The 19,699-nt window shown below is 49.5% G+C and overlaps 1 protein-coding gene across 3 annotated transcripts in view; it reads right to left on the minus strand.

The window, feature by feature from the left end:
• Window positions 1–14,294: 14,294 nt before the first annotated feature.
• ARNT2 (aryl hydrocarbon receptor nuclear translocator 2) overlaps window positions 14,295–19,699 on the minus strand; it is a gene marked incomplete at its 5' end in the record, with an annotated part of 194,123 nt that continues 188,718 nt past the window's right edge. For all 3 annotated transcript variants that reach the window (XM_082648668.1, XM_082648667.1, XM_082648666.1), the window contains 2 exons: window positions 14,295–14,528; window positions 16,122–16,258. In XM_082648668.1, the coding sequence (XP_082504794.1) occupies window positions 14,430–14,528; window positions 16,122–16,258 (236 nt within the window). In that variant the 3' untranslated portion in view covers window positions 14,295–14,429. The remainder of the gene's footprint in view (window positions 14,529–16,121; window positions 16,259–19,699) is intronic.

The following is a 19,699-nucleotide window of genomic DNA, read 5'->3' on the forward strand; positions in this document are numbered from 1 at the left end:
GGGTTTGCATTCAGTTGCTAATCCCTTTATCATGTGGACTCGGGTAGAACATGCACATTTGACCTGGTCAGCCATCTTTGGGTCAAAGTGCAAGGGTCATTCTCCACACATCTGGGGAGTTGAATGTGATGTAGAAAATTCCCCACAAATGAGGTCTTTGTGGGTTTGATTCTTGGCTTTATTCATCTAGAAGAACCAGGCAGAGAAGGGCTTTCCTCGATTGCCAAAGCTTCTGGGAAACAAGTTCTTCTGAATTTCTGGACCCTTTTTCCTCATCTGTTACCTAAAAATGCTCTGTAATCACTGAAATCCCCACCAGCTCTAAACATCTGTGGTCCCACTATACCCTGTCAACATCTTCCTTCCGCTTCTGGGGCTCTGTGCACCCTGCCAGGAAATGTTGACGTCCTGGGTAGGTGAACAAATGTCCTGATTATCTTCATAGGATATAGGACTTTCACTGCTAAAATTGGGAAAATCTCAGGTCAACCAGGATAAATAGCTTTCCCTAGTCCTGGGGAAAATAGGTTTCTTTGAGGGCAAAGTCTTTTCCACGTCTACAGTATCAAATATTACTAAAATTTTAAATTTATTTTTATTGAAAAGGAAAGGTGAAATTCTTTGTATGCCTAGCTTTAAAAGTATCTTTTAAACATATTTATTTATTTGGTCGTGCTGGGTCTTAGTTGCGGCAGGCGGGCTCCTTAGTTGTGGCATGTGAACTCGTAGTTGCAGCATGCATGTCAGATCTAGTTCCCCGACCAGGGATCAAACCCACGTCCCCTGCATTGGGAGCGTGGAGTCTTAACCACTGCCCCACCAGGGAAGTCCCTAAAAATATTTTTGAATTTCTTTTTTTCTGATAGAATAATGAAGGGTGAATGTTCCTATTCCTTACTTTGCTGCAGTTAAGTGTTTGTTATAGATGGGCTGTCTGAGACAGGCTTCTTCAGAAGTATCATCTTAGAAAAATGTGAAATCACTTTCCTTGTGAAAGTGATTTACTTCGACCTGCCACCACCTCCATCCCATAACTGTACAAATCTAGAAGATACAGCACTCACAGGATACTCAGGACAGCTGACCTCAAACACCAGGGAAGGCTCCCGGGGACACCTCACCCCAGGAAGTGGTATTGAAGAGGAAGACTCAGCAGGCTACAGTATCAAGCAAATAAGGTTTCCACAGAGGTAAGTGTATCGCAATGTCACAGGGATGCTCTAGAGAAAATATACTAAGTTACAATGTGGAGATATCCCATCAAGGAGCAAGGGAGCTGGGGTATTGATGCTGCTGCATTCGTTGGTCATTGGTAAAGGGCTGTTCTTGGTGGGATGTAAAAATCTCAGGCACTCCTGGCTCTGTGTGCTTCAGCAGAGTAGAATCCAGTAACCTGAGGACAGTCCTTCAACAAGGAGACCCAGCTTCCAAGAGTGGTCCAGTGGTAAAGAATCTGCCTTACAATGCAGGGGACACAGGTTCGATTCCTGGTCAGGGAACTAAGATCCCATATGCTGCAGGGCAACTAAGCCCGCTTGCCACAACTACTGAGCTCGCGCACCTCAACTAGACAGCCTGCGTGCCGCAAACTACAGAGCCCAAGTGCTCTGGAACCCGTGCACCACAACTACAGAGCCCGTGCACCCTGGAGCCTGCACACCACAACTAGAGAAGAGAAAACCCACACACCGCAAGGAAAGATCTCGCGTGCTGCAACTAAGACCTGATGCACCCATAAATAAATAAATAAATCTAAAAAAAAAAGAAGAGTGAAAGCAGAGAGCTGGGGTGTGTGAAAAGGCGCAGAGGTCTTTCAGCAGCAGGATAACAGACTCACAGGGACCTCCGTGGTCTGCTCAGAAGGGCTGTGTTCCCTCAACCCCGTCACGTGTCATGACTTTCTTGTTAACTTCTTTTTTTTTGCAGTACGCGGGCCTCTCACCGCTGTGGCTTCTCCCGTTGCGGAGCCCAGGCTCCGGACGCGCAGGCTCAGCGGCCATGGCTCACGGGCCCAGCCGCTCCGCGGCATGTGGGATCCTCCCGGACCAGGGCACGAACCCGTGTCCCCTGCATTGGCAGGCGGACTCTCAACCACTGCGCCACCAGGGAAGCCCACTTATTTATTTTTGTAAGGCCAACTGGCCTGAGGCAGGGGAACACAACCAGATTCACAGGTTGCATCAGACCGAAATTCTCTGGACCATCCAGTTCCAGAAACTGCCCTGGAGACATTCCGGACCACCCAGTTCCAGGAACTGACCTGGGGACTTTGAACCCAGCCCAGCCTTCCCACCTTTCGAGGGGCGGGACTAACGGTCCCCCAGGATACCCGAAAAGACCACCAAATAAGGAATACCCTGCGCCCTCCCAGATTCACCACACCCCTTTCCCTTCTTCCCCTATAAAATCTTGTCCAACCCTCGCCCGGGTGCGACTTCTCGGGCCCCTTTCTCTCGGACCAGTGAACCTCGCCCGGGAGCGCTCCCTAATAAAGCTCACTTGAAGCTTTCCTCTGTTTCGCGGTGCCGTTTGTTAAGATCCGACCTTACAATTTTTATTTATTATTTGTTTATATTTATTTTGGCTGCGCCGGGTCTTAGTTGTGGCACACGAGATCTTTAGTTGTGGCATGCGAACTGTTGCGGCAGGTATGCGGGATCCAGTTCCCAGACCAGGGATCGAACCCAGGCCCCCTGCATTGGGAGTGCAGAGTCTTACCCACTTGACCACCAGGGAAGTCCCGAATTCCTTATAGTTTTAAAAAAATTTTTTAATTCAATTTTTCTTTTATATTGTAGTTGATTTACAATGTTGTGTTAGTTTCAGGTGTACAGCAAAGGAATTCCTTATAATTTAAAGCAGTCACTGAGCACCATGTACTGTTGGATGTACTGGGCAGAGACTGATTTAAAAAAACCCTGAACTAGGGCTTCCCTGGTGGCGCAGTGGTTGAGAGTCCGCCTGCCGATGCAGGGGACACGGGTTCGTGCCCCGGTCCGGGAAGATCCCACGTGCCGCGGAGCGGCTGGGCCCGTGAGCCATGGCCGCTGAGCCTGCACGTCCGGAGCCTGTGCTCCGCAACGGGAGAGGCCACAACAGTGCGAGGCCCGCGTACCGCAAAAAAAAAAAAACAAGAAAAAAAACCCTGAACTGGCCTCCACTGAAAACCTCTTCACCACCACACCAATGATTGTTTCTCTTTTCTGTCCCACCTTCCTGGGATCCAGCCCCTCTCCCTGTGCTAGCACCCATGCTTAGACGAAAGTCTCCCTCCCACCCTTACCTGATGACTTGGAAGTGCATTAACACTTCCTTCTGCCAGAGGGAAGTGAACCTAGGAAAACATAACTCCAAGGTCTCTAGCGTCTTCTCAGCACTTGGGATCCTGGCTCCTGACTGAGTTGATGTGACTAGGTGACCTTCTGTGTCTTCCACAGGCAGCTCTCAGAACTACGCCTCCCAGAAGAGTAGTCAGGGATCTTGTGTGACATCGTCACCGACAGAGCTCTGTTCTGTGGGCTCAAACATGGCCATGATGAAAAACATGGTAGCCATTTAGGGATGTGGAAGTTCCATGAGAAACCTGAGTCGCCATGGCTTTTACCACGAAGGACACTTCAGGAAGAGAAATGCTCACACACAGATGAACTGCTGTGATGAAATGTTGTTTTCTTTGCCCCGTTAGTGCCAGGTCACGTTTCTTTGTTTTTGGCATTTTTATTTGACTCTTAAGTGAAATGCGTGGGAAGAATTAGGAGTTGGGCTGTAGGACCAGAGGCAGGCTGCATTCCAGTCATTTTAATCTGGTGTCCTGCTGAGGGGTGGCATACCTAGTTCATGACTTATAAGGGTCTCGGGCTTGGAGACGGGAACCCATTAAGTGCTTTCTGCAAAAGCTGAGCCAACAAGCTGTGAGCCCAGTAGGGAGGCTCCATCGTTGATGGACCCCATCTGGGACATGATGGGTGAAGTCATACTAACCATAGCCTTCCAAGCTAGTCAGCCCTTCTCCAGCTCTCCTTGGCCATCTGTGCTGGCGCAGGACGTGTGCTCTCCTCCTAAACCCTTAGCACACTCTGGAACGTCATATTCTGTTTGCTCGTCTCTCTCCCCTAGGGATGGGGCCTCTAGGGGTGGGGATGGGTCTTCGCTGTGTAGCCCCAGCACCATGCCTGGCAAGTGGCAGGTGCCACGCAAGTGGTTACGGAGAGAACAAGCTTGAGAGGGTTTGCGGGAGAAGTAGAAGTTCACGACCGTTAGGCTTCAAAATGGTAACAGGGGAGACGACCTTACTTTCCTCTCAGTGGAAGGTGAGGAGACGTTGGGAGCCCGGGGAGGCTGGGAGGTGGCCTTGGAAGTGTAGGGAGCACAGTGAGAACGTAGCTGATGCTTCTGCGTCTTTATTCCCCCCTCCAGTCCCGAGAAGCCTCGTGCTTCCACACCACTGCTCTTCATCCCTGTCGCCTCTCCCTACTCGCTGGGTCCCTTCATCCACAGCGTGAATTGGAATCAAATCTTTCATTCTTCATACTTTCCTATACTCTCTACTTTAAAAATAATGAGCGTATATTATTAGTAACATCAGGAAAATAATAACTGTTGCTCTGTCTATGACAAGAGTGTATTTTCGTTTAGTTGTCTATTTGGGGGATTAAAGAGAGGCTACAGGTGAAGTGCCAGCCCAGGTCCTGGCAAGTATTTGGGCTTTATTCACTATTTCTTCTCTCCTGTTCCTGCCTGACAATTCTTTCACTGTCCAGTCTGTCACAGGTGTGTCCAGCTACGGCTCTTTCTAACCACTGCATAAGTGCATGCTTCTCTCTCCCACCTCTTGGCATCTAAATTCCTAAGTATGCTGCTAGTCATTAACTTTCTTATTCTTTTTTCATTTTAACTTGGAGTATAGTTGCTTTACAATGTTGTGTTAGTTTCTGCTGTGCAGCAAAGTGAATCAGTTATACGTATACATATATCGCCTCCTTTTAGATTTCCTTCCCATTTAGGTCACCACAGATCATTGAGTAGTGTTTTCTTACTCCAACAGGTGATTTGCTTTTTATTATTTTTCAAGATTTTATAAGTAATATATATTCTTTGTAAAACATATAACATTAAAAATTACAAGGATAAAATGTAAATTCACCTGAGATTCTATCATTTTGAGATCGGTTACTATCGTTTCATAATCTTTCATGCATATAAACGCACACAGAATTTTATATAAATGCAATGGGACAGAACACTTTTCCAGTTATATGTATTTATTTTCATTTTTGCTTACTCTCTCCACCTCTAGAATCCCTGTGACCATTCTCTCCCCTTCAAATACAGTCTAATGTGAATATTTTTATACACTTTACATGTACAACACACACACACACACACACACACTTATATACACAATCAGGTACTCATAAGTGAACCTACAAAATGAGCTTTTGCTAATGTTTGTTTTTATCCAATGGATTAAAATTATTTATGCTTTTCTGATTATTGCTTTCATTTGCTAATATATTGAGGTAATGCTATATAATATTTAATAATAATGCTATATTAAATATAATATTAATTATATTAATATATAATATTTTAATATTTAATTTATTATATATAAAATATTTAATTACAGATGTTCTCCAGTTTGTTCATCTGTTAAGGCTTTGCCTTAGTTTCGCTTTTTGCCACTGGAAAATATTGCTGCAGTAAACATGCTTATATATCTACCTATACATTTCAAAGCTTTTATTTCACTAGGAAGGGTGTTTAGAAGTGAGATAGCTGAATCAAAATATGCTTATTTTAAATTTACAGATATTGCCACATTACCCTCAAAATAAGTTGTGAAAACTCATATTTCTACCAAAATTACGTGAGAAAATTCTTTCCCGTGTATTCTTACCTGTGGCAGATATAATCACTATTTTGTACTTTTGCCAGTCCATCGGTGAGAAACGCCATCTCATTGTTACTTTAATTTGCATTTCTCTGACTACATAGTGAGATCTCTTTCTTTCTTTCCTTTTTTTTTTTTTTGCCTGCGCCCCGTGACACGTAGGATCTTAGTTCCCCAGCCAGGTATCGAACCTGTGCCCCCCGCAGTGGAAGCCCAGTCTTAACCACTGGACCACCAGGGAAGTCCTACATAGTGAGATTAAGTAGCTGTTTTTTTCATTTACTGATTTATGTTTAATTATTAAATATTTCTACTCTATAGCAAAGTTGAGAAAAAGTATACCATACTCTTATGTGCTCATCACAAGATGAAACAGGCGTTTAACATTTTGCCATAACTGCTTCAGATACTTTGCTTTTTCCCTTTATTTTCAATCAACGCCTCTCTCTTTTCTCTGTCTTAATCTGCTTTAAGGAATTCAACCACACAGCCATTCCTTCCCCTCTTTCCCTCTCTGTCTGATCTCTGGCGGCCTCGGCCTGCAGCAGCTTGAAGCAAGGTTTCGGTTCCTGGCCAGAGATTGAGGTTGGGTCGTGGCAGTGAGAGTGCTGGACCCTAGCCACTAGACCAGTGGCCAGTGACAAGGCCCTGACCCATACGGCTTCGCAGAAATGAATTCCCACAAAGGCGAAAGCAGTGAAACAAAGTGTTTATTGGGAGGAAAAAGAGTACATGTGGATAGACACACGGCAGGACTCGGAGAGAGAGTCGTGCCCTCGTGGTAGTTTGAATCACTTATATGGGGCATTTCTTCCAGGCTTCCTTTGGCCAATCTTCTTGCTTTGCCTGGTTCTGAGTACATATTTGATTTATCTCAGGGTCCACCCCTGTGTGTGCACGCATCTCTTAGCCAAGATGGATTCCAGCAAAGAGGCCTGTGGGTAGGTTGGCATCACTCCCTTTTTGACCTCCAAGGAGGCTTTCTGTGCTTGTGTAGTCGGGAAGGTCTCCTTGACTTTGACAATGAGAAATATGTGGTCTCTATCTTTTATCTGGGCAGGGCTCAGCCTCTCCTATTATCCTCCTGTTATCTTCATCTTAGAGGACAAACTCCAGCTGCTCAGTCTGGGGCTCATTTATGTCCTTCCTCAGTTGTGCCTATCCATCCATGAGATTCTTCTTTTAAAAAACTTTTACTGCATATCTATTTATGCACAAAAAAATACGTAACTGCCTTCAGTTATACGAATATGCACAGTCTTTTAAATTCAATAGTATGTTTTTAGGATGTGTGCACGCTGCTACAAGATCGTTTTAAGTGCTGCACACAAATGTTGTGTGACTAAATCAGTTTATTCGTTTCTCTGCTAAAAGGACGATTAGGCCGGTTCCCACTTTTTCACTATTACAAGCAGTGCAGTGAATTTTCTTTTATCTGCCCTCTCGTGCACACATGGGAGGTTTCCCAGGACAGACACTTGTGTTCACTGAGTCACAGGGCTCGTACGTTTTTGATGTGTCGGGATATTGCGTCAGAGCATCTGTCCTGTTTCCCACCAGCAAGGGAAGAGTCCCTGTTTCCCCATATCCTCATAACAATTGCCTAGTAAATCTGAGTGACAGATGTTATCTTGCTTTAACTTTGCGTTTCCCTTAATTACTAGTGAGGTTCAGTCTTTTCTCGCGTGTCTAATGCCGTTCGAGTTTCTGTGAATTGGCAATTCAAACTCTTTGGCTATTCATCTACTGAGTTGTATGGATATTTTTCTTGTTGATTAAAAAATATATTTATTTATTTGGCTGCACCAAATAAATCTTAGTTGCGGCATGTGGGATCTTTTAGTTGTGGCGCGCGGGCTCTTAGTTGCAGCATGTGGGATCTTAGTTCCCTAACCAGGGATGGAACCCACGCCCCCTGCATTGGGAGCGCAGAGTCTTAACCACTGGAGCACCAGGGAAGCCCCTCTTATTGTTTTTTATGAATCCTTATATTGTGAATATTCTCTCTCAACAAAGTGAATACCACTTTGTTGGGTATATGAACTGCAAATGTTTCTACCAGTTTATTGGTTGTCTTTTCCATTTCTTTAAGCTGATTATTTTTTAGTGAGCTTAAACATAACAGGTTTTTTTCCTGGTTTGTGGTCTCTGTGCCTGGTTTAAAAACTCCTTCCCGGGCTTCCCTGGTGGCGCAGTGGTTGAGAGTCCGCCTGCCGATGCAGGGGACACGGGTTCGTGCCCCGGTCCGGGAAGATCCCACGTGCCGCGGAGCGGCTGGGCCCGTGAGCCATGGCCGCTGAGCCTGCCCGTCCGGAGCCTGTGCTCCGCAACGGGAGAGGCCACAACAGTGAGAGGCCCGCGTACAGCAAAAAAAAAAAAAAAAACCTTCCCTGACTTGATTTCATAAATATATTTTCCTAGATTTTTTTCTAAATATTTTACATATATTGCTTTTAACACTCAGATGTTTTCATCTGTGTGGAATTTATCTTTTGTATATTGTGTAAGATAAGCATATAATTACTTCTTTTCCTATGTGCTTTTCCCCAGCACCATTTATTGGAAGTCTGTCTGGTCGCCATGATTTGTAGTGCTGACTTGCAAATAACAGTCTCCGGCTCGCTTCAGTGGCACGTGTACCAAATATTCTCTTTTCTGAATGTGTGTACTTCCACGTTCTTTGCGGTGTTCTGTGGGTCTAGTTTTCTATCTCTATGCCAATCCACACTTTTAATTATGACGTTTCCAGGAGCCTCGTAGTTTGAATGTTCCATCTTTCTCCTTCTCTTCTTCTTCCTCGTTCGTTCTCTTCTTTTTTCTAAAATATCATATTAAAATGTATTGGCTATTCTTTTTTGTCTTCTTCTTCCATAGGAAATTGGGGATCACTTTGTCAAATTCCACAAAAAACTCTCCTGCTATGATTTTTACAGCCACTTAATTTAGACATAATTTATGCAAAACATAATTTAAAGAACCCATCTTAAGTGAACAATTTCATGAGTTTTGTCATTTAAATACACGTTTGTGACCTTTGAATTTTTAAAGTCCAATTTGTCATTTTCTCCTTTTACAGGTCATGCGTTTGGTCTAGTACCCAAGAGATCTATGCCTAACTCAAGGACGCAAAATTTTCTCCTGTGTACATTTATTTTATTTTTAAAAATATTTTCTTCTTAAATAACCACAATCACTTGTTGATGGGGTGTGTGCACCACTTCTCAAAACTTGGAATCGGATGGATTTCGTCACCTTCACTTTCTGTTCCGCACTTACATTCCCTGTAGTACTTGCTTTTGTTTGGTTTGGTTTGTCTGTGCCGTGTTGCTTGCTAGATCTTAGTTCCCCGACCAGGGATTGAACCTGGGCCTATGGCAGTGAAAGCACCGAGTCCTAACCACTGGACAGCCAGGGAATTCCCACCTCCCACGTGCAATTAAATATGTGTAGTTTCTTTTATGTCAGTAGTAGCTCAATAACGCTGTAAAAAATAACAATGCTAAACGTTTGATGGAAAACAGTTTCCAAGTGATTTTAGTCTGCCATTTTGCTAGAATCCAAATGGTCCTCTTTCAACAGAGAAGGTTAGATTCTGTAAGCATTTACTAGAAGTTTGAGCATATTAAAATACTAATTTAATTATGGAAGAATTTTAAAAAGAAATAATTACTGTAGAGGTTTGAAGAGGACAGTATATACAGGGTCTTGTAATGAGACCTAAGATCAAATCTTGGTTCTGTCATTTCCTTCCTGTGTGTTCTTAGATAAGTCACTTAACTTCTCTGAGTCCCAGTTTCTTAATCTATAAACCAGGAATAAAATCCACAGAGCAGAGGTTTATAATGATAATAAAAATTGCATTTGCAAAGAGCCTTCTAGAGGGCCTTGCCTAACATAAAAGCCAAGAATTATTAGTTTCTTTTTTTAATTTTACATAGCTAGACCCCCTGACAGAGTCACTACACCCTTTCCTGGCTACAACACAACACAGCCCTTAGGAAGCGTAATACGAGATAATCTCCCAAACTCCAAGAGTAGGTTCTACGAATTGTTCAATTACAAAGTTGGCCTGGGCTATTCAGCGTTCAGAGCAAAGCCATTTTTATTGTAATGAAATTTTAAAAGGCAGTTACATTAGTTACACATATACACAACTGACTTAATAACTGTTAGTCATAGAGAACATTCAAGCAATACAAATGATGATTTATTCACAGCACAGTTCACATTCATAAGAAGAAAGGTTAAAAGAGAAACGATTAAGTGCTTAAATTGTCCACTGAAGCTCATCTGTGAACTCTCTCGCTTTTGAAGGAAAATGAGATTGTTACTGGTAGCAAGCTGGCCTGGTCCTGTGAAACCCCCCCCTTTTCCCACCTCCACAGTCACTGGCCCATAGGCTCTGGCCCCAAGACCCAGGCACACCTACATGTGAAATTGTGCCTGCATCGTTGTGTGATGCCGCTTCAAGTTGCCCCAGACGCCTGGCAGCCGGGGAAAAGGAGGACAGCCAGTTCCCTTCATATGCAAGATGAGAATCTGGCACAGGGGGAAGGGTTGCAACGGACAAGTTGGGTTGTCCCAACTTGTCAGGGCACAAGTCAGGGCACGGCGACCTCATGACCAAACCCATACTTTCTAGTAGAACAAGGAGCATTTCCATCCTGACTTGTTACTGGCTAGGGCTGTTAGGTGACTGGCTTGGTCTTGCTAATATGACAGGTCGTAACTGTTAGGGGGCAGGTGGGCCCAGGGGGGAGAGGTTCACTGCTCATCTGCTGGCCCAGGTACTGATGTGTCTGGAAGGGAACACACTCATTTCCCCGGGACCTGCCTCGTCTCTCGGCCAAGCCCGGCCGCAGCACTGATAGTGTCCAGGGTGGCTCGTCTGGGGAACACGGTCTCCTTATTGGCACAGGAGATCCACGCTCCCCGATGTCAGTTCCATCAGCTATCAGAATCCTACTCGTTGCAACAGGTATTCAGGAAACAACAGAAGGGTTGAATTTGATAAACCGGGAAGCAGAGAAGAATGTGGCTGTTTGTGATGCTCTATTGCTCCCTGAAACCAAAACTAAAGACAAAGCTAGTGGGGAGCAACACAGAGGCAGGGTGTTCTAGAACCTCCGGAGCCACTGTCGCAGTTCCCTAACCAAGTCCAGGCCGAGCCTCAGCGTGGCTGCGTCTGCGTCCTCACCATAGTTCAGGCAGCCACCATCTGGCCCTTTTGGGTGGAAAGCCTTCTGTTTGCTCAGCCTAAGGAAAGCCAGCCGAAGGCCTAGTAGCTGTGAGATGAGGTGTGTGTGAGGAAGAGAGTCCCAGAGCCAAAGTCCTAGGTGTTGCTCACCTTCCCAACCCAGCTTTGCCTCCGTCTCCAGTAGGAGAGGGATCAGGGCCAAAGGCCACGCCGACGCAGGGGCCGTGGGCATCCTGGCCTCCTGGCTGGGCGGGACTGGCGAGGGAGGTTCTTCTGCAAACTGGGGTAATTAGACCCTCTAGGGCTTTAATTCTCACCCCAGTTTGTCTTAAAATTCCCTGGGGAGAGAATCCCTCAGATGTGGGATCCTCTGGGTCTTCTCTGTTCCTTAGTGGCTTCTAAGAATCACAACCAAAGAGTGGAATGGGGAATAGAGAAAATAGAGAACTCGAGCTGTGGGTCAGACTGCAGTCAGACTCCCCTCGCGGGCTCTGGGGACAAAGCTGGAAGGGGGACGTGGGGCCTATTTAGTCACGATGCTCCCCCTTTATGTCTGGCTTTCAGTCGCCCATGAATCCTTGCCTTCTAGAACTGAGTGGTCCTCACCCTAGATGCTGTGTAAGTGGGTGAAGTAGATGAAAGGTCCCTGGGGGCAAGGCTGTCCTTTTTGTTTTGTTTTGTTTTTTGCTGTACGTGGGCCTCTCACTGCTGCGGCCTCTCCCGCTGCGGAGCACAGGCTCCGGACGCGCAGGCTCAGCGGCCATGGTTCACGGGCCCAGCATGTGGGATCTTCCCGGACCAGGGCACGAACCCGCATCCCCTGCATCGGCAGGCGGACTCTCAACCACTGCGCCACCAGGGAAGCCCCCTCCTCTGTCCTTTTGCATCCCCTCAGCACCCAGCACAGCCCAGGTGGGCTGGGCCTAGTCGGCGTGCCGACCAGTGTGTACCCCTCAGAAAATCCCCAAGTGCCCTCTGAAACCAGAAGGAAAGACAAACATACCCCCATCCCCCGCCAACCTTCCAAACCCAGAGAGGAAACGCCACAGGAAGTCCACTTTCATTTCACTGAGAAACCATTCTTTGATCCAAAAGCTATTCTTGTGCCTTTCTGGGAAATAATTAAGCCCACCGCCTGAGGCAAGATCAGGGCTGGGGGTAGGGGTGGGCAGAGGTGGCCCCAGGGGCAGGGCACGCCTGGGAGCCCTTTGTGGGTCTGGTACTGACAGGGTGTGTGGAGTTTCAGCCACGTGCCATTTTCCCAGAAGCCAAAAGGCTCCTAAGGGTGAAAGGCTATCATGTGCGTCTAAACCCCACGTCCTATCACCACTACATACAAAAGGATTAAGAGCCACTCTAGAAACTGTAACGTCAGTGTTAATTTAGAGCCTAGGAACCGGGATCACACAAAGCTACCGGACAAAGGCATTCTCCTGAACAATGGTGGACTATAATAGCTGGAGCTCTCCAGGCAAGACTCGGCACACACCCCCTCTGGATGCCAGCCAGGGCTGGGCTTTTAATGCAGAACTTTCAGAGGATGAGAGCAAACGCTCTCCCCTGGCTCCTTGCTAGAGGCCAGGCTCACTCCCCACTCAGGCAGCCTAGAAGCAACTCCATTCTGCCTGGCCCAGCTGTTTCCCAGCCAGGTGCCTGACAGGGGTCAGCCGGAAGGGAAGGCTTTCCCCGTGGATGGGCTCCTCCAGCTGCCCCGAGGCAGCCACGCACCGGCAGCGTTTCTCCCCTTTAGGAGTCGGTGAGCTGATGGGATGCTGATGCAGGACAGGAAAGGAAGAGAACATGAGAGCTTCTTTCCTTAGCGTCAAGGGCACGCGAGGGGGAGAGGTAAGTAAAAATGGAGGGATGGATTCTTCAATTGACCTCCTCAAATCTGAGGGAAACACAGCAAGCCAGGGACCGGGGGCTCAGAGGTCAGCCAGGTAGAAGCTTCTAGAAGTCAGCTCTTACTCTGTCTTGAGACCACCTGAGGAATTCAAGGCCCTGGCGAGTATGCGGCAGAATCAGAACTGGAACCAAAACCGGAGCCGGAGCCCCGCAATCCCCCCCACCCCCTGCCTCCGCCCCCCGAGATGCCACTGTTCCCAGCCGGCTGAAGAGAGGACGCTCGGGCAACCTGGTGGGGAACGTCTCAGAGCTCCCACCTCCACGCACAGGGTTCACCCACCCCTCAGTCATCTCCAGAGCTTGGTCCCAGGAAGGCACCCTGTGGCACAGAAGGACCGGGAGGTCTGGGCGCCCTGCCCTCCCCCTTACACCCCCATGGGGGCCAGGGTCTCTGTGAGCTCAAGGGGTGCTCCCTGCAGCCATCGGGCGGGGACAAAGCCCGGCTCTCACCAACAGGGCAAGGATGAGAAACCTGGCGGAACCAGGAGAGGCCGCTCTTCAGACACAGAGAGGAAAGGGTGGGCACTCTCGTGGGCTCTGAATCTGCACGTGGGGGGCTTGGACCAAAGAACTGACCCGTCAAAGTGAGCAGCTCCCGGCCAGGACTCCTGGTGACGCTGTCAAGTGCCCGTCTGCTCAGGTCAGCCTGTCCGCCCGGTGCCCAGGCCCTGGGCCCTGCTTCCTCCGGCCACAGGGGGTCCTGCTCAGCTTGGACGGGGCTGCACATCCGGATGTCACTCTCGCCACACACCCTGGATTCTAGACCCTCACTGTGGCCGCACACGACAGACACGGGGCACAACACATCCGTCAGGACAAGGCTTCACATCACACTGCACCACGTACATACGTCTCACGGCACGACAGACGCACAGACAGACGTGGCTGAGACAGGGCCCAGAGGAGCCGGCGTCCCCCCCGGCGTCCCCAGGCTCCTCCTCTCCAGCTCCGAGAACAAAGCCTGTGCATCCTGTTCACCTCTTTCCCCAACACCCCCTAAGCCCCACCCGGACACAGGAGTTAAAGGCCCGAAGAAACCAGATTCCAGCTTCCTGGGCAGGCCTGAGGGTGCCGCTCGGGCTCTCTGAGCTGTAACTGAACTTTTTATAGATGAAAATTGTCTAATATGAGATTATTCACAACCAGGTTTTAAGAACCCAATGGGCTCGCCTCCCAAGCACAGACAGGTAAAATACAATAAATACTACCAGCCCCCAACGTCTACTGGGCTCCTCGTCGGTGGCCGAGCAGCTGCAGCTGTGGGTTAGAAGCTGAGCAACACCACGGCAGTGAGGGGAACACGGGGGGCGAGATGTCTTCTGCTGGGGGGTCCCGCGGCAGGGCAAGCAGGGCGCGGGGGGGGCCCCGTTCACGTGGGCGTAGATGTCACAGCATGGGGGGCACTGCCCGGTGGAAGCCCCGCTCTGTCCGCAGCTACTCAGAAAACGGCGGGAACATGCCCAGGTCAGCAAAGTCTTCAATGTTATAGTTGCCGGTCCCCTGGGTTGGATCTCCTGGCATGGGCAGCATGTCCTGCAGGAGAGAAGAAAAGAAAGGGCAGGGGAGTCGGCTCATCCTTCTGGACACCGGCACGTCCCAGGAGCCCAGCCTGCCAGCCACCCTCACGGTCATCTCTCTAAGGGGGCGGCCCAGGAACACGCCACCGGCCACCTGAGGGATGCTCTGAGACGGTCCTCAAATGTCTGAGATCCTGGGAAGCTGTTGTCTCCTGGGAGCTGTCATTCCAGCACACAAACACAACGTCAGGACACGACCTTTCTCTATTTAAAACTGAGCCAGGACACAGGGTGGACAAGAGGCCCACTGGTGGGGAGAACCCAGCTTGGTGCCAAGCAAGGTACATACAACTGACGATCAAAATGCAGCAGCACTGCAACATGGGGAGGGGCAAAAGGAGGGCTACGTGTGTGAACAGCTGAGTGGCCTGTCTTCACTGTATATATCTAGGGCAAGGCCAAATCCCTGCAAGGTTAGACTTCACCTTTAACAAGTCCTTCAAGTTCTCTGGGCCTCAGACTACCCAACCAGAAAATCCGAGGAGCTATATTTCCATCCCTTATGGCAAATGTCCCAAAGTGTGTTGTGTCCAATTCTTGGCCCATGAGATACTCTGGGAGGAAAGAATTCTGTGGACAAATGAGTTTGGGAAACAAGGTATGCTTTGCCTACCTCCTAAAAATCCTCAGTCCTCGTTAGTATAATAAAGGCTCTGATAAGTCCTGCAGTCAAGAAACCGACTAAGTCTGTTTAATCATGTTTCACAAACTTATTTGACCAAGAATTCTTTTTAGCATCGTGACCATGAAGAACGAGGTTAGGGAATTCTGCCTTACATGGCAGTTGTGAGGCATAAGAATGGGCTGGGGCTGAGCCTTATGGATGGAGGAAGGAGGGGCTAATCATTATAGGTCAGGGTACCTCTCTGCATATGTAAAAGGATCCTGCCCCTTTGCGGACCTGGAGTGACATCTGGGTTCTAGACTTTTGTCTCTGAAGATGCTGCTCGACCTGGTGGGAAAGGTGCTTGGGATGAGGGTGGGGTAAAGGGAAAGCTCTCCCTTGAGAAGGGGGATCTTAGTCTGCGGGTCTCAGAGCCCTACCCCCAGGTGCTTCCTCCCCCATCCTCGCTCTGCGGGGCAGGCTCTGGGACATGACAGAAGGCACCTGGGGCTCCCTCATGAAGACCTGGTGGGGTGGATGGAGCATAAGCCGGTTCATGCCCCCAACAGGAGCCTTTCCCCAGTGAGAACTTTTCTGGCTGAGAAGTGGAACTCCGAACACCCCGAAGGGGCTGCGTCCTGCACCATGGGGCTGCCGGCAGCGTCCACTGCTGCTGCACACTTAGGTCAGGGCTGCCCCAGGCGCGAGGGATGGACCAGGAATGGCTCAAGAAACTCAGAGTGGCAAGGCGCCCAGGCAGCCTCACGAGAAGAGCCGAGCCTCCTACTGGACCCCCCCAAGTCGGGGCTACTACCTTCCCTGGGAGGGGCCGGCACTCACAGTCTCTATCGGCAGTCGTGCTGTGGCAGGGAGGCAGAGACCGAGGGGGACAGGAAGCAGAGAGAGGCGCCGGTACCTACGAGAAGGCGGTGCTCGCTGATTTACCTGGAACACTTCAGTCTGACCCGGCGGCTGGTGGGACGGCTGCTCACCGCTCTGCTGTCCGTGGTGCTGGCTTTGCCACTGCGACCAGACTTCCGAGGGCCGCCCTTGGAACTGCCCGCTACCTTGTCCACTTTCAGCTGAAAGATCCGACGCACAGGACACTTCCTTTAAAAGCCATCCCGTGGCTCTGGGAGACCTAAGAACCACTGCAGCCCAGAGGGTCCCACATTTCTGAAAGGCGCGTTCCATCCAGAGCTGGCTGACTGTGTTCGCTGTGCCCCTCTCTCTCACGCTGGCTGATAGATAAAGAGGTTGGCTGTGCACCCGAGAGCTGGATGGGTGAAACAGGAAAGGGGGCTCTCTGGCGAATGGCGCAGGGACCGGCTGGACAGGGTGGCTCTCCCTGCGTGCACCTGCCAGGTGACCCAGGCCGGAAGCCTCAGAGCCCTCGGCCCTCTGTGATCACTGTTGGAGGCTTGCTTCCGTGGGGCCTGTCTGTGGCTGAGAGCAGCCCTCTCCTTGACATGTACGAGAAGGGAGAGGCGGTCCCTGCCACTCTAGATGCCCCTGAGCTCACAGGCCGCTCCTTAAAGGAACCTGGCCCCGACAGAGGAAGAGCCTCACTCAGCAAGCCCTGACCTCCGGCAGCCTCGCTGCCTTTTGGGCAACTTGGTTGAAGCCACGTGGGGCGCTCCACAAGGTCCTTCCACGGGGGTCCAGAGCCATGGCCCTTTCTGCCCATCTCTTTAGCTGAGGGTCTCTCAGCACCACTGGTTTGGGAGGAAAGGCATCTGGGTACAGCTTAGACGAGAAGACAGGTCTCTTTGTGGGAATCAGCAAATTATAATTTGTAAGTGAGAGCAACCTTTCTTCTGTCTACACTTCACAAAAAATACCCCATGGAAAAACAGAAACGAAGAAAAATGAGCAGAATTTTGTCTAAAACATTTAAAGATTCAACCCGAGGGGGTAGTTTATCCTACAGGGTAGTTTATCCTACAGTCCCACAGGAACTTCTCGTTCCAAACCATTCAATAACGTTTTGGAGGCAATGGGCTCACTGTCAAGCTCTGGGTGGCAGGACAGGCCCCATCGGTAGGACCTACCGATCCCAGGCGACCCTACGCACCACCTGATGAGCGAACACTGGGTTAATCTGGGGGATGGCTAGACAGTGCGCAGGGGGAAGAATCAATCCCTCCCTCTCACACACATACATCTCACCTACTGCCTGAGATATAAACGGCTTTAATAAGACATACACTCCCTTGAAAGCTTCACCACTGGTGCCTTCCAAGCTCTGCACGATCACAGTTGGTAAAGGGGTTTAGAAAATCAGGGAAGGATACAATTCCCTATTTCAGCACAAGAGGGATTTAAATCTGTCGTGTATGTAGGATTCTGTTGTTAAAAAAAAAAATGCGTCTGGCTTTGCTGAAATGCCTTTACCTGAGACTCTCTCATGAGACTCCCTGGGCCAGGAGGAGCTCTTTCATAGAATCACGTCCCCTGGCCCAGTTTCGGAATGGGACAATCTAGAACAGGCCTGGTACGGCAAGATTAAAGGCACAGTGGCCCCAGCTGGCGCAGTGAGGGAAGCCCCACTGGCCAGACACTCGGTCCCCATCCTGGAGGCCCAGGAGGCTAAGCACAAGCTGGGCCACCTGTTGCTCGGAGGGAGGATGGATGGACACAGCCACCTCTGCTGAAAGCAAGGCTGGGGCACAGCATGAGGTCTGTCCTCACATATTCAGAGATGACTGCCTCTCAGGAGTCCTCCGGCTTCCTCCAGGACCTTCCTGCCACAGTGATCTATGCTGGAGTCCTGCCCATCATGAATTCATTCTCTCCACTCTTCTTTCCTACGTGGCCTGAGTGTGTCTCCCAAATTCATATGTGGAAGGTCCAGCCGTCAGTATCTCAGACTGTGACTGTATTCAGAGAAGGGGCCTTTAAAGAGGCAGTTAGGGGGACTTCCCTGGTGGTCCGGTGGTTAAGAATCCACCTTCCAATGCAGGGAACCTGGCTTCGATCCCTAGTTGGGGAACTAAGATCCCACATGCCACGGGGCAACTAAGCCCACGTGCCACAACTAGAGAGCCCGTGCGCCACAGCGCAACTAGTGAGCCTGTGCGCCACAGCTAGAGAGAAGCTTGCATGCCGGAACTGAGATCCCGCATGCCGCAACTAAGACTTGACGCAGGAAAATAAATAAATAAATATTAAAAAAAAAAGAGACAATTAAGGTGAGATGAGCTCATATGGGTGGACCCTGATCCAATATGACTGGTGTTCTTATAAGAAGAAGAAATCCGGACACAGGCACAGAGGGAAGACCATGTGAAGACCCAGGGAGAAGGTGGCCATCTACAAGACAAAGAGAGAGGCCTCAGAAGAAACCCACCCTGCTGACACCTTGATCTCAGACTTCCGGCCTACAGAACGGTGAGAAAGTAAGTTTCTGCTGTTTAAGTCACCCAGCCTGCGGTATTTTGTGATGGCGGCCCTAGCAGACGAGTACAGGCTCCTCAAGCCCCATGTCTACCTCTCCTTCCCTTTGCTGGCCATACACACAGCGTCTTCTCACCTTTCCCTCCCTCCTCCACGCTCTGCAATCACTCTGCAGTGAAGTCTGTATAGCCGAGCCCAACCCAACAGAAATTCAAATTCAATTCTCATTGTTAAGCTCTCTTGGGTATCGACACTTATGACCACCACCTTCTTGGAACTGTTTGGCTGACCTCTCCGACTACACCTGAGTTTGGTTCCACCACCTCCTACGCCACTCCTTGCCAGGCGCCCCCTGGCTCTTACATATGTCTCCGCCCCTGAACATGGGCTGAACGCAGAGGTCTGAGTTAGGCCTTCCCTTTGATCAGCAGACAGGAAGGGGGCAACCTCTTCTATCCCCATGAACTGATTCATTGATTCATTGGGCAGGTATTTCCCGAGCTCCCACTCTGATCCAGACTCCAGGCGAGTACTGTACATACACTGGGAAACAAGACAGTTCCTAGGAGCTTTACAGCATGGTTGGGGGAGAGGAGTAAGCAGCTATGTCCATCCAGTTGTAAGCTGCTATAAGAAGGTTGAGCAGAGCTGTAATAAGAAACCTCTTAGGAGGGATACCTAACCTAGTTATGGCAAGTAGAAAATGCTTTTCAGAGACTTCACTTGAGAGCAGAAGGGGAATAGTTAGCAGTTAACCAGGCGTAAGGCTTGGAGGTGGGGTTAAAAAGCACTCCAGACACAAGGATCAGTCTGTACAAGACGTGGCAGTGGAGAGGGTCCGTTCCACCCAGGGACCTACAGGAGGTTCCGGACGCCAAAGGGCCCGGAGAAGTGTGACCCAGCTGGAGGGCACACCAGGGTCAGGTCCCACACCATGAGGGCAGCAGAGAACTGCTGAAGGCTCTTAAGCTGAGGTGTGTCGCACACAGACCTTCACGTTTGGGAAGGTCACCCTGTCAGTGGACGAGGGGACAAGGTGAGGGGGAAGAAGCCCAGGTAGCATGAGGCTGCGGGAGTAATCCTTGCAGGAGGTGACAGTAACACCAGACGTGAGGTGGAGAGAAGCG

The sequence above is a fragment of the Grampus griseus genome, assembly GCF_964374135.1.
Source record: "Grampus griseus genome assembly, chromosome: 2".
In the NCBI taxonomy this organism is placed as follows: domain Eukaryota; kingdom Metazoa; phylum Chordata; class Mammalia; order Artiodactyla; family Delphinidae; genus Grampus; species Grampus griseus.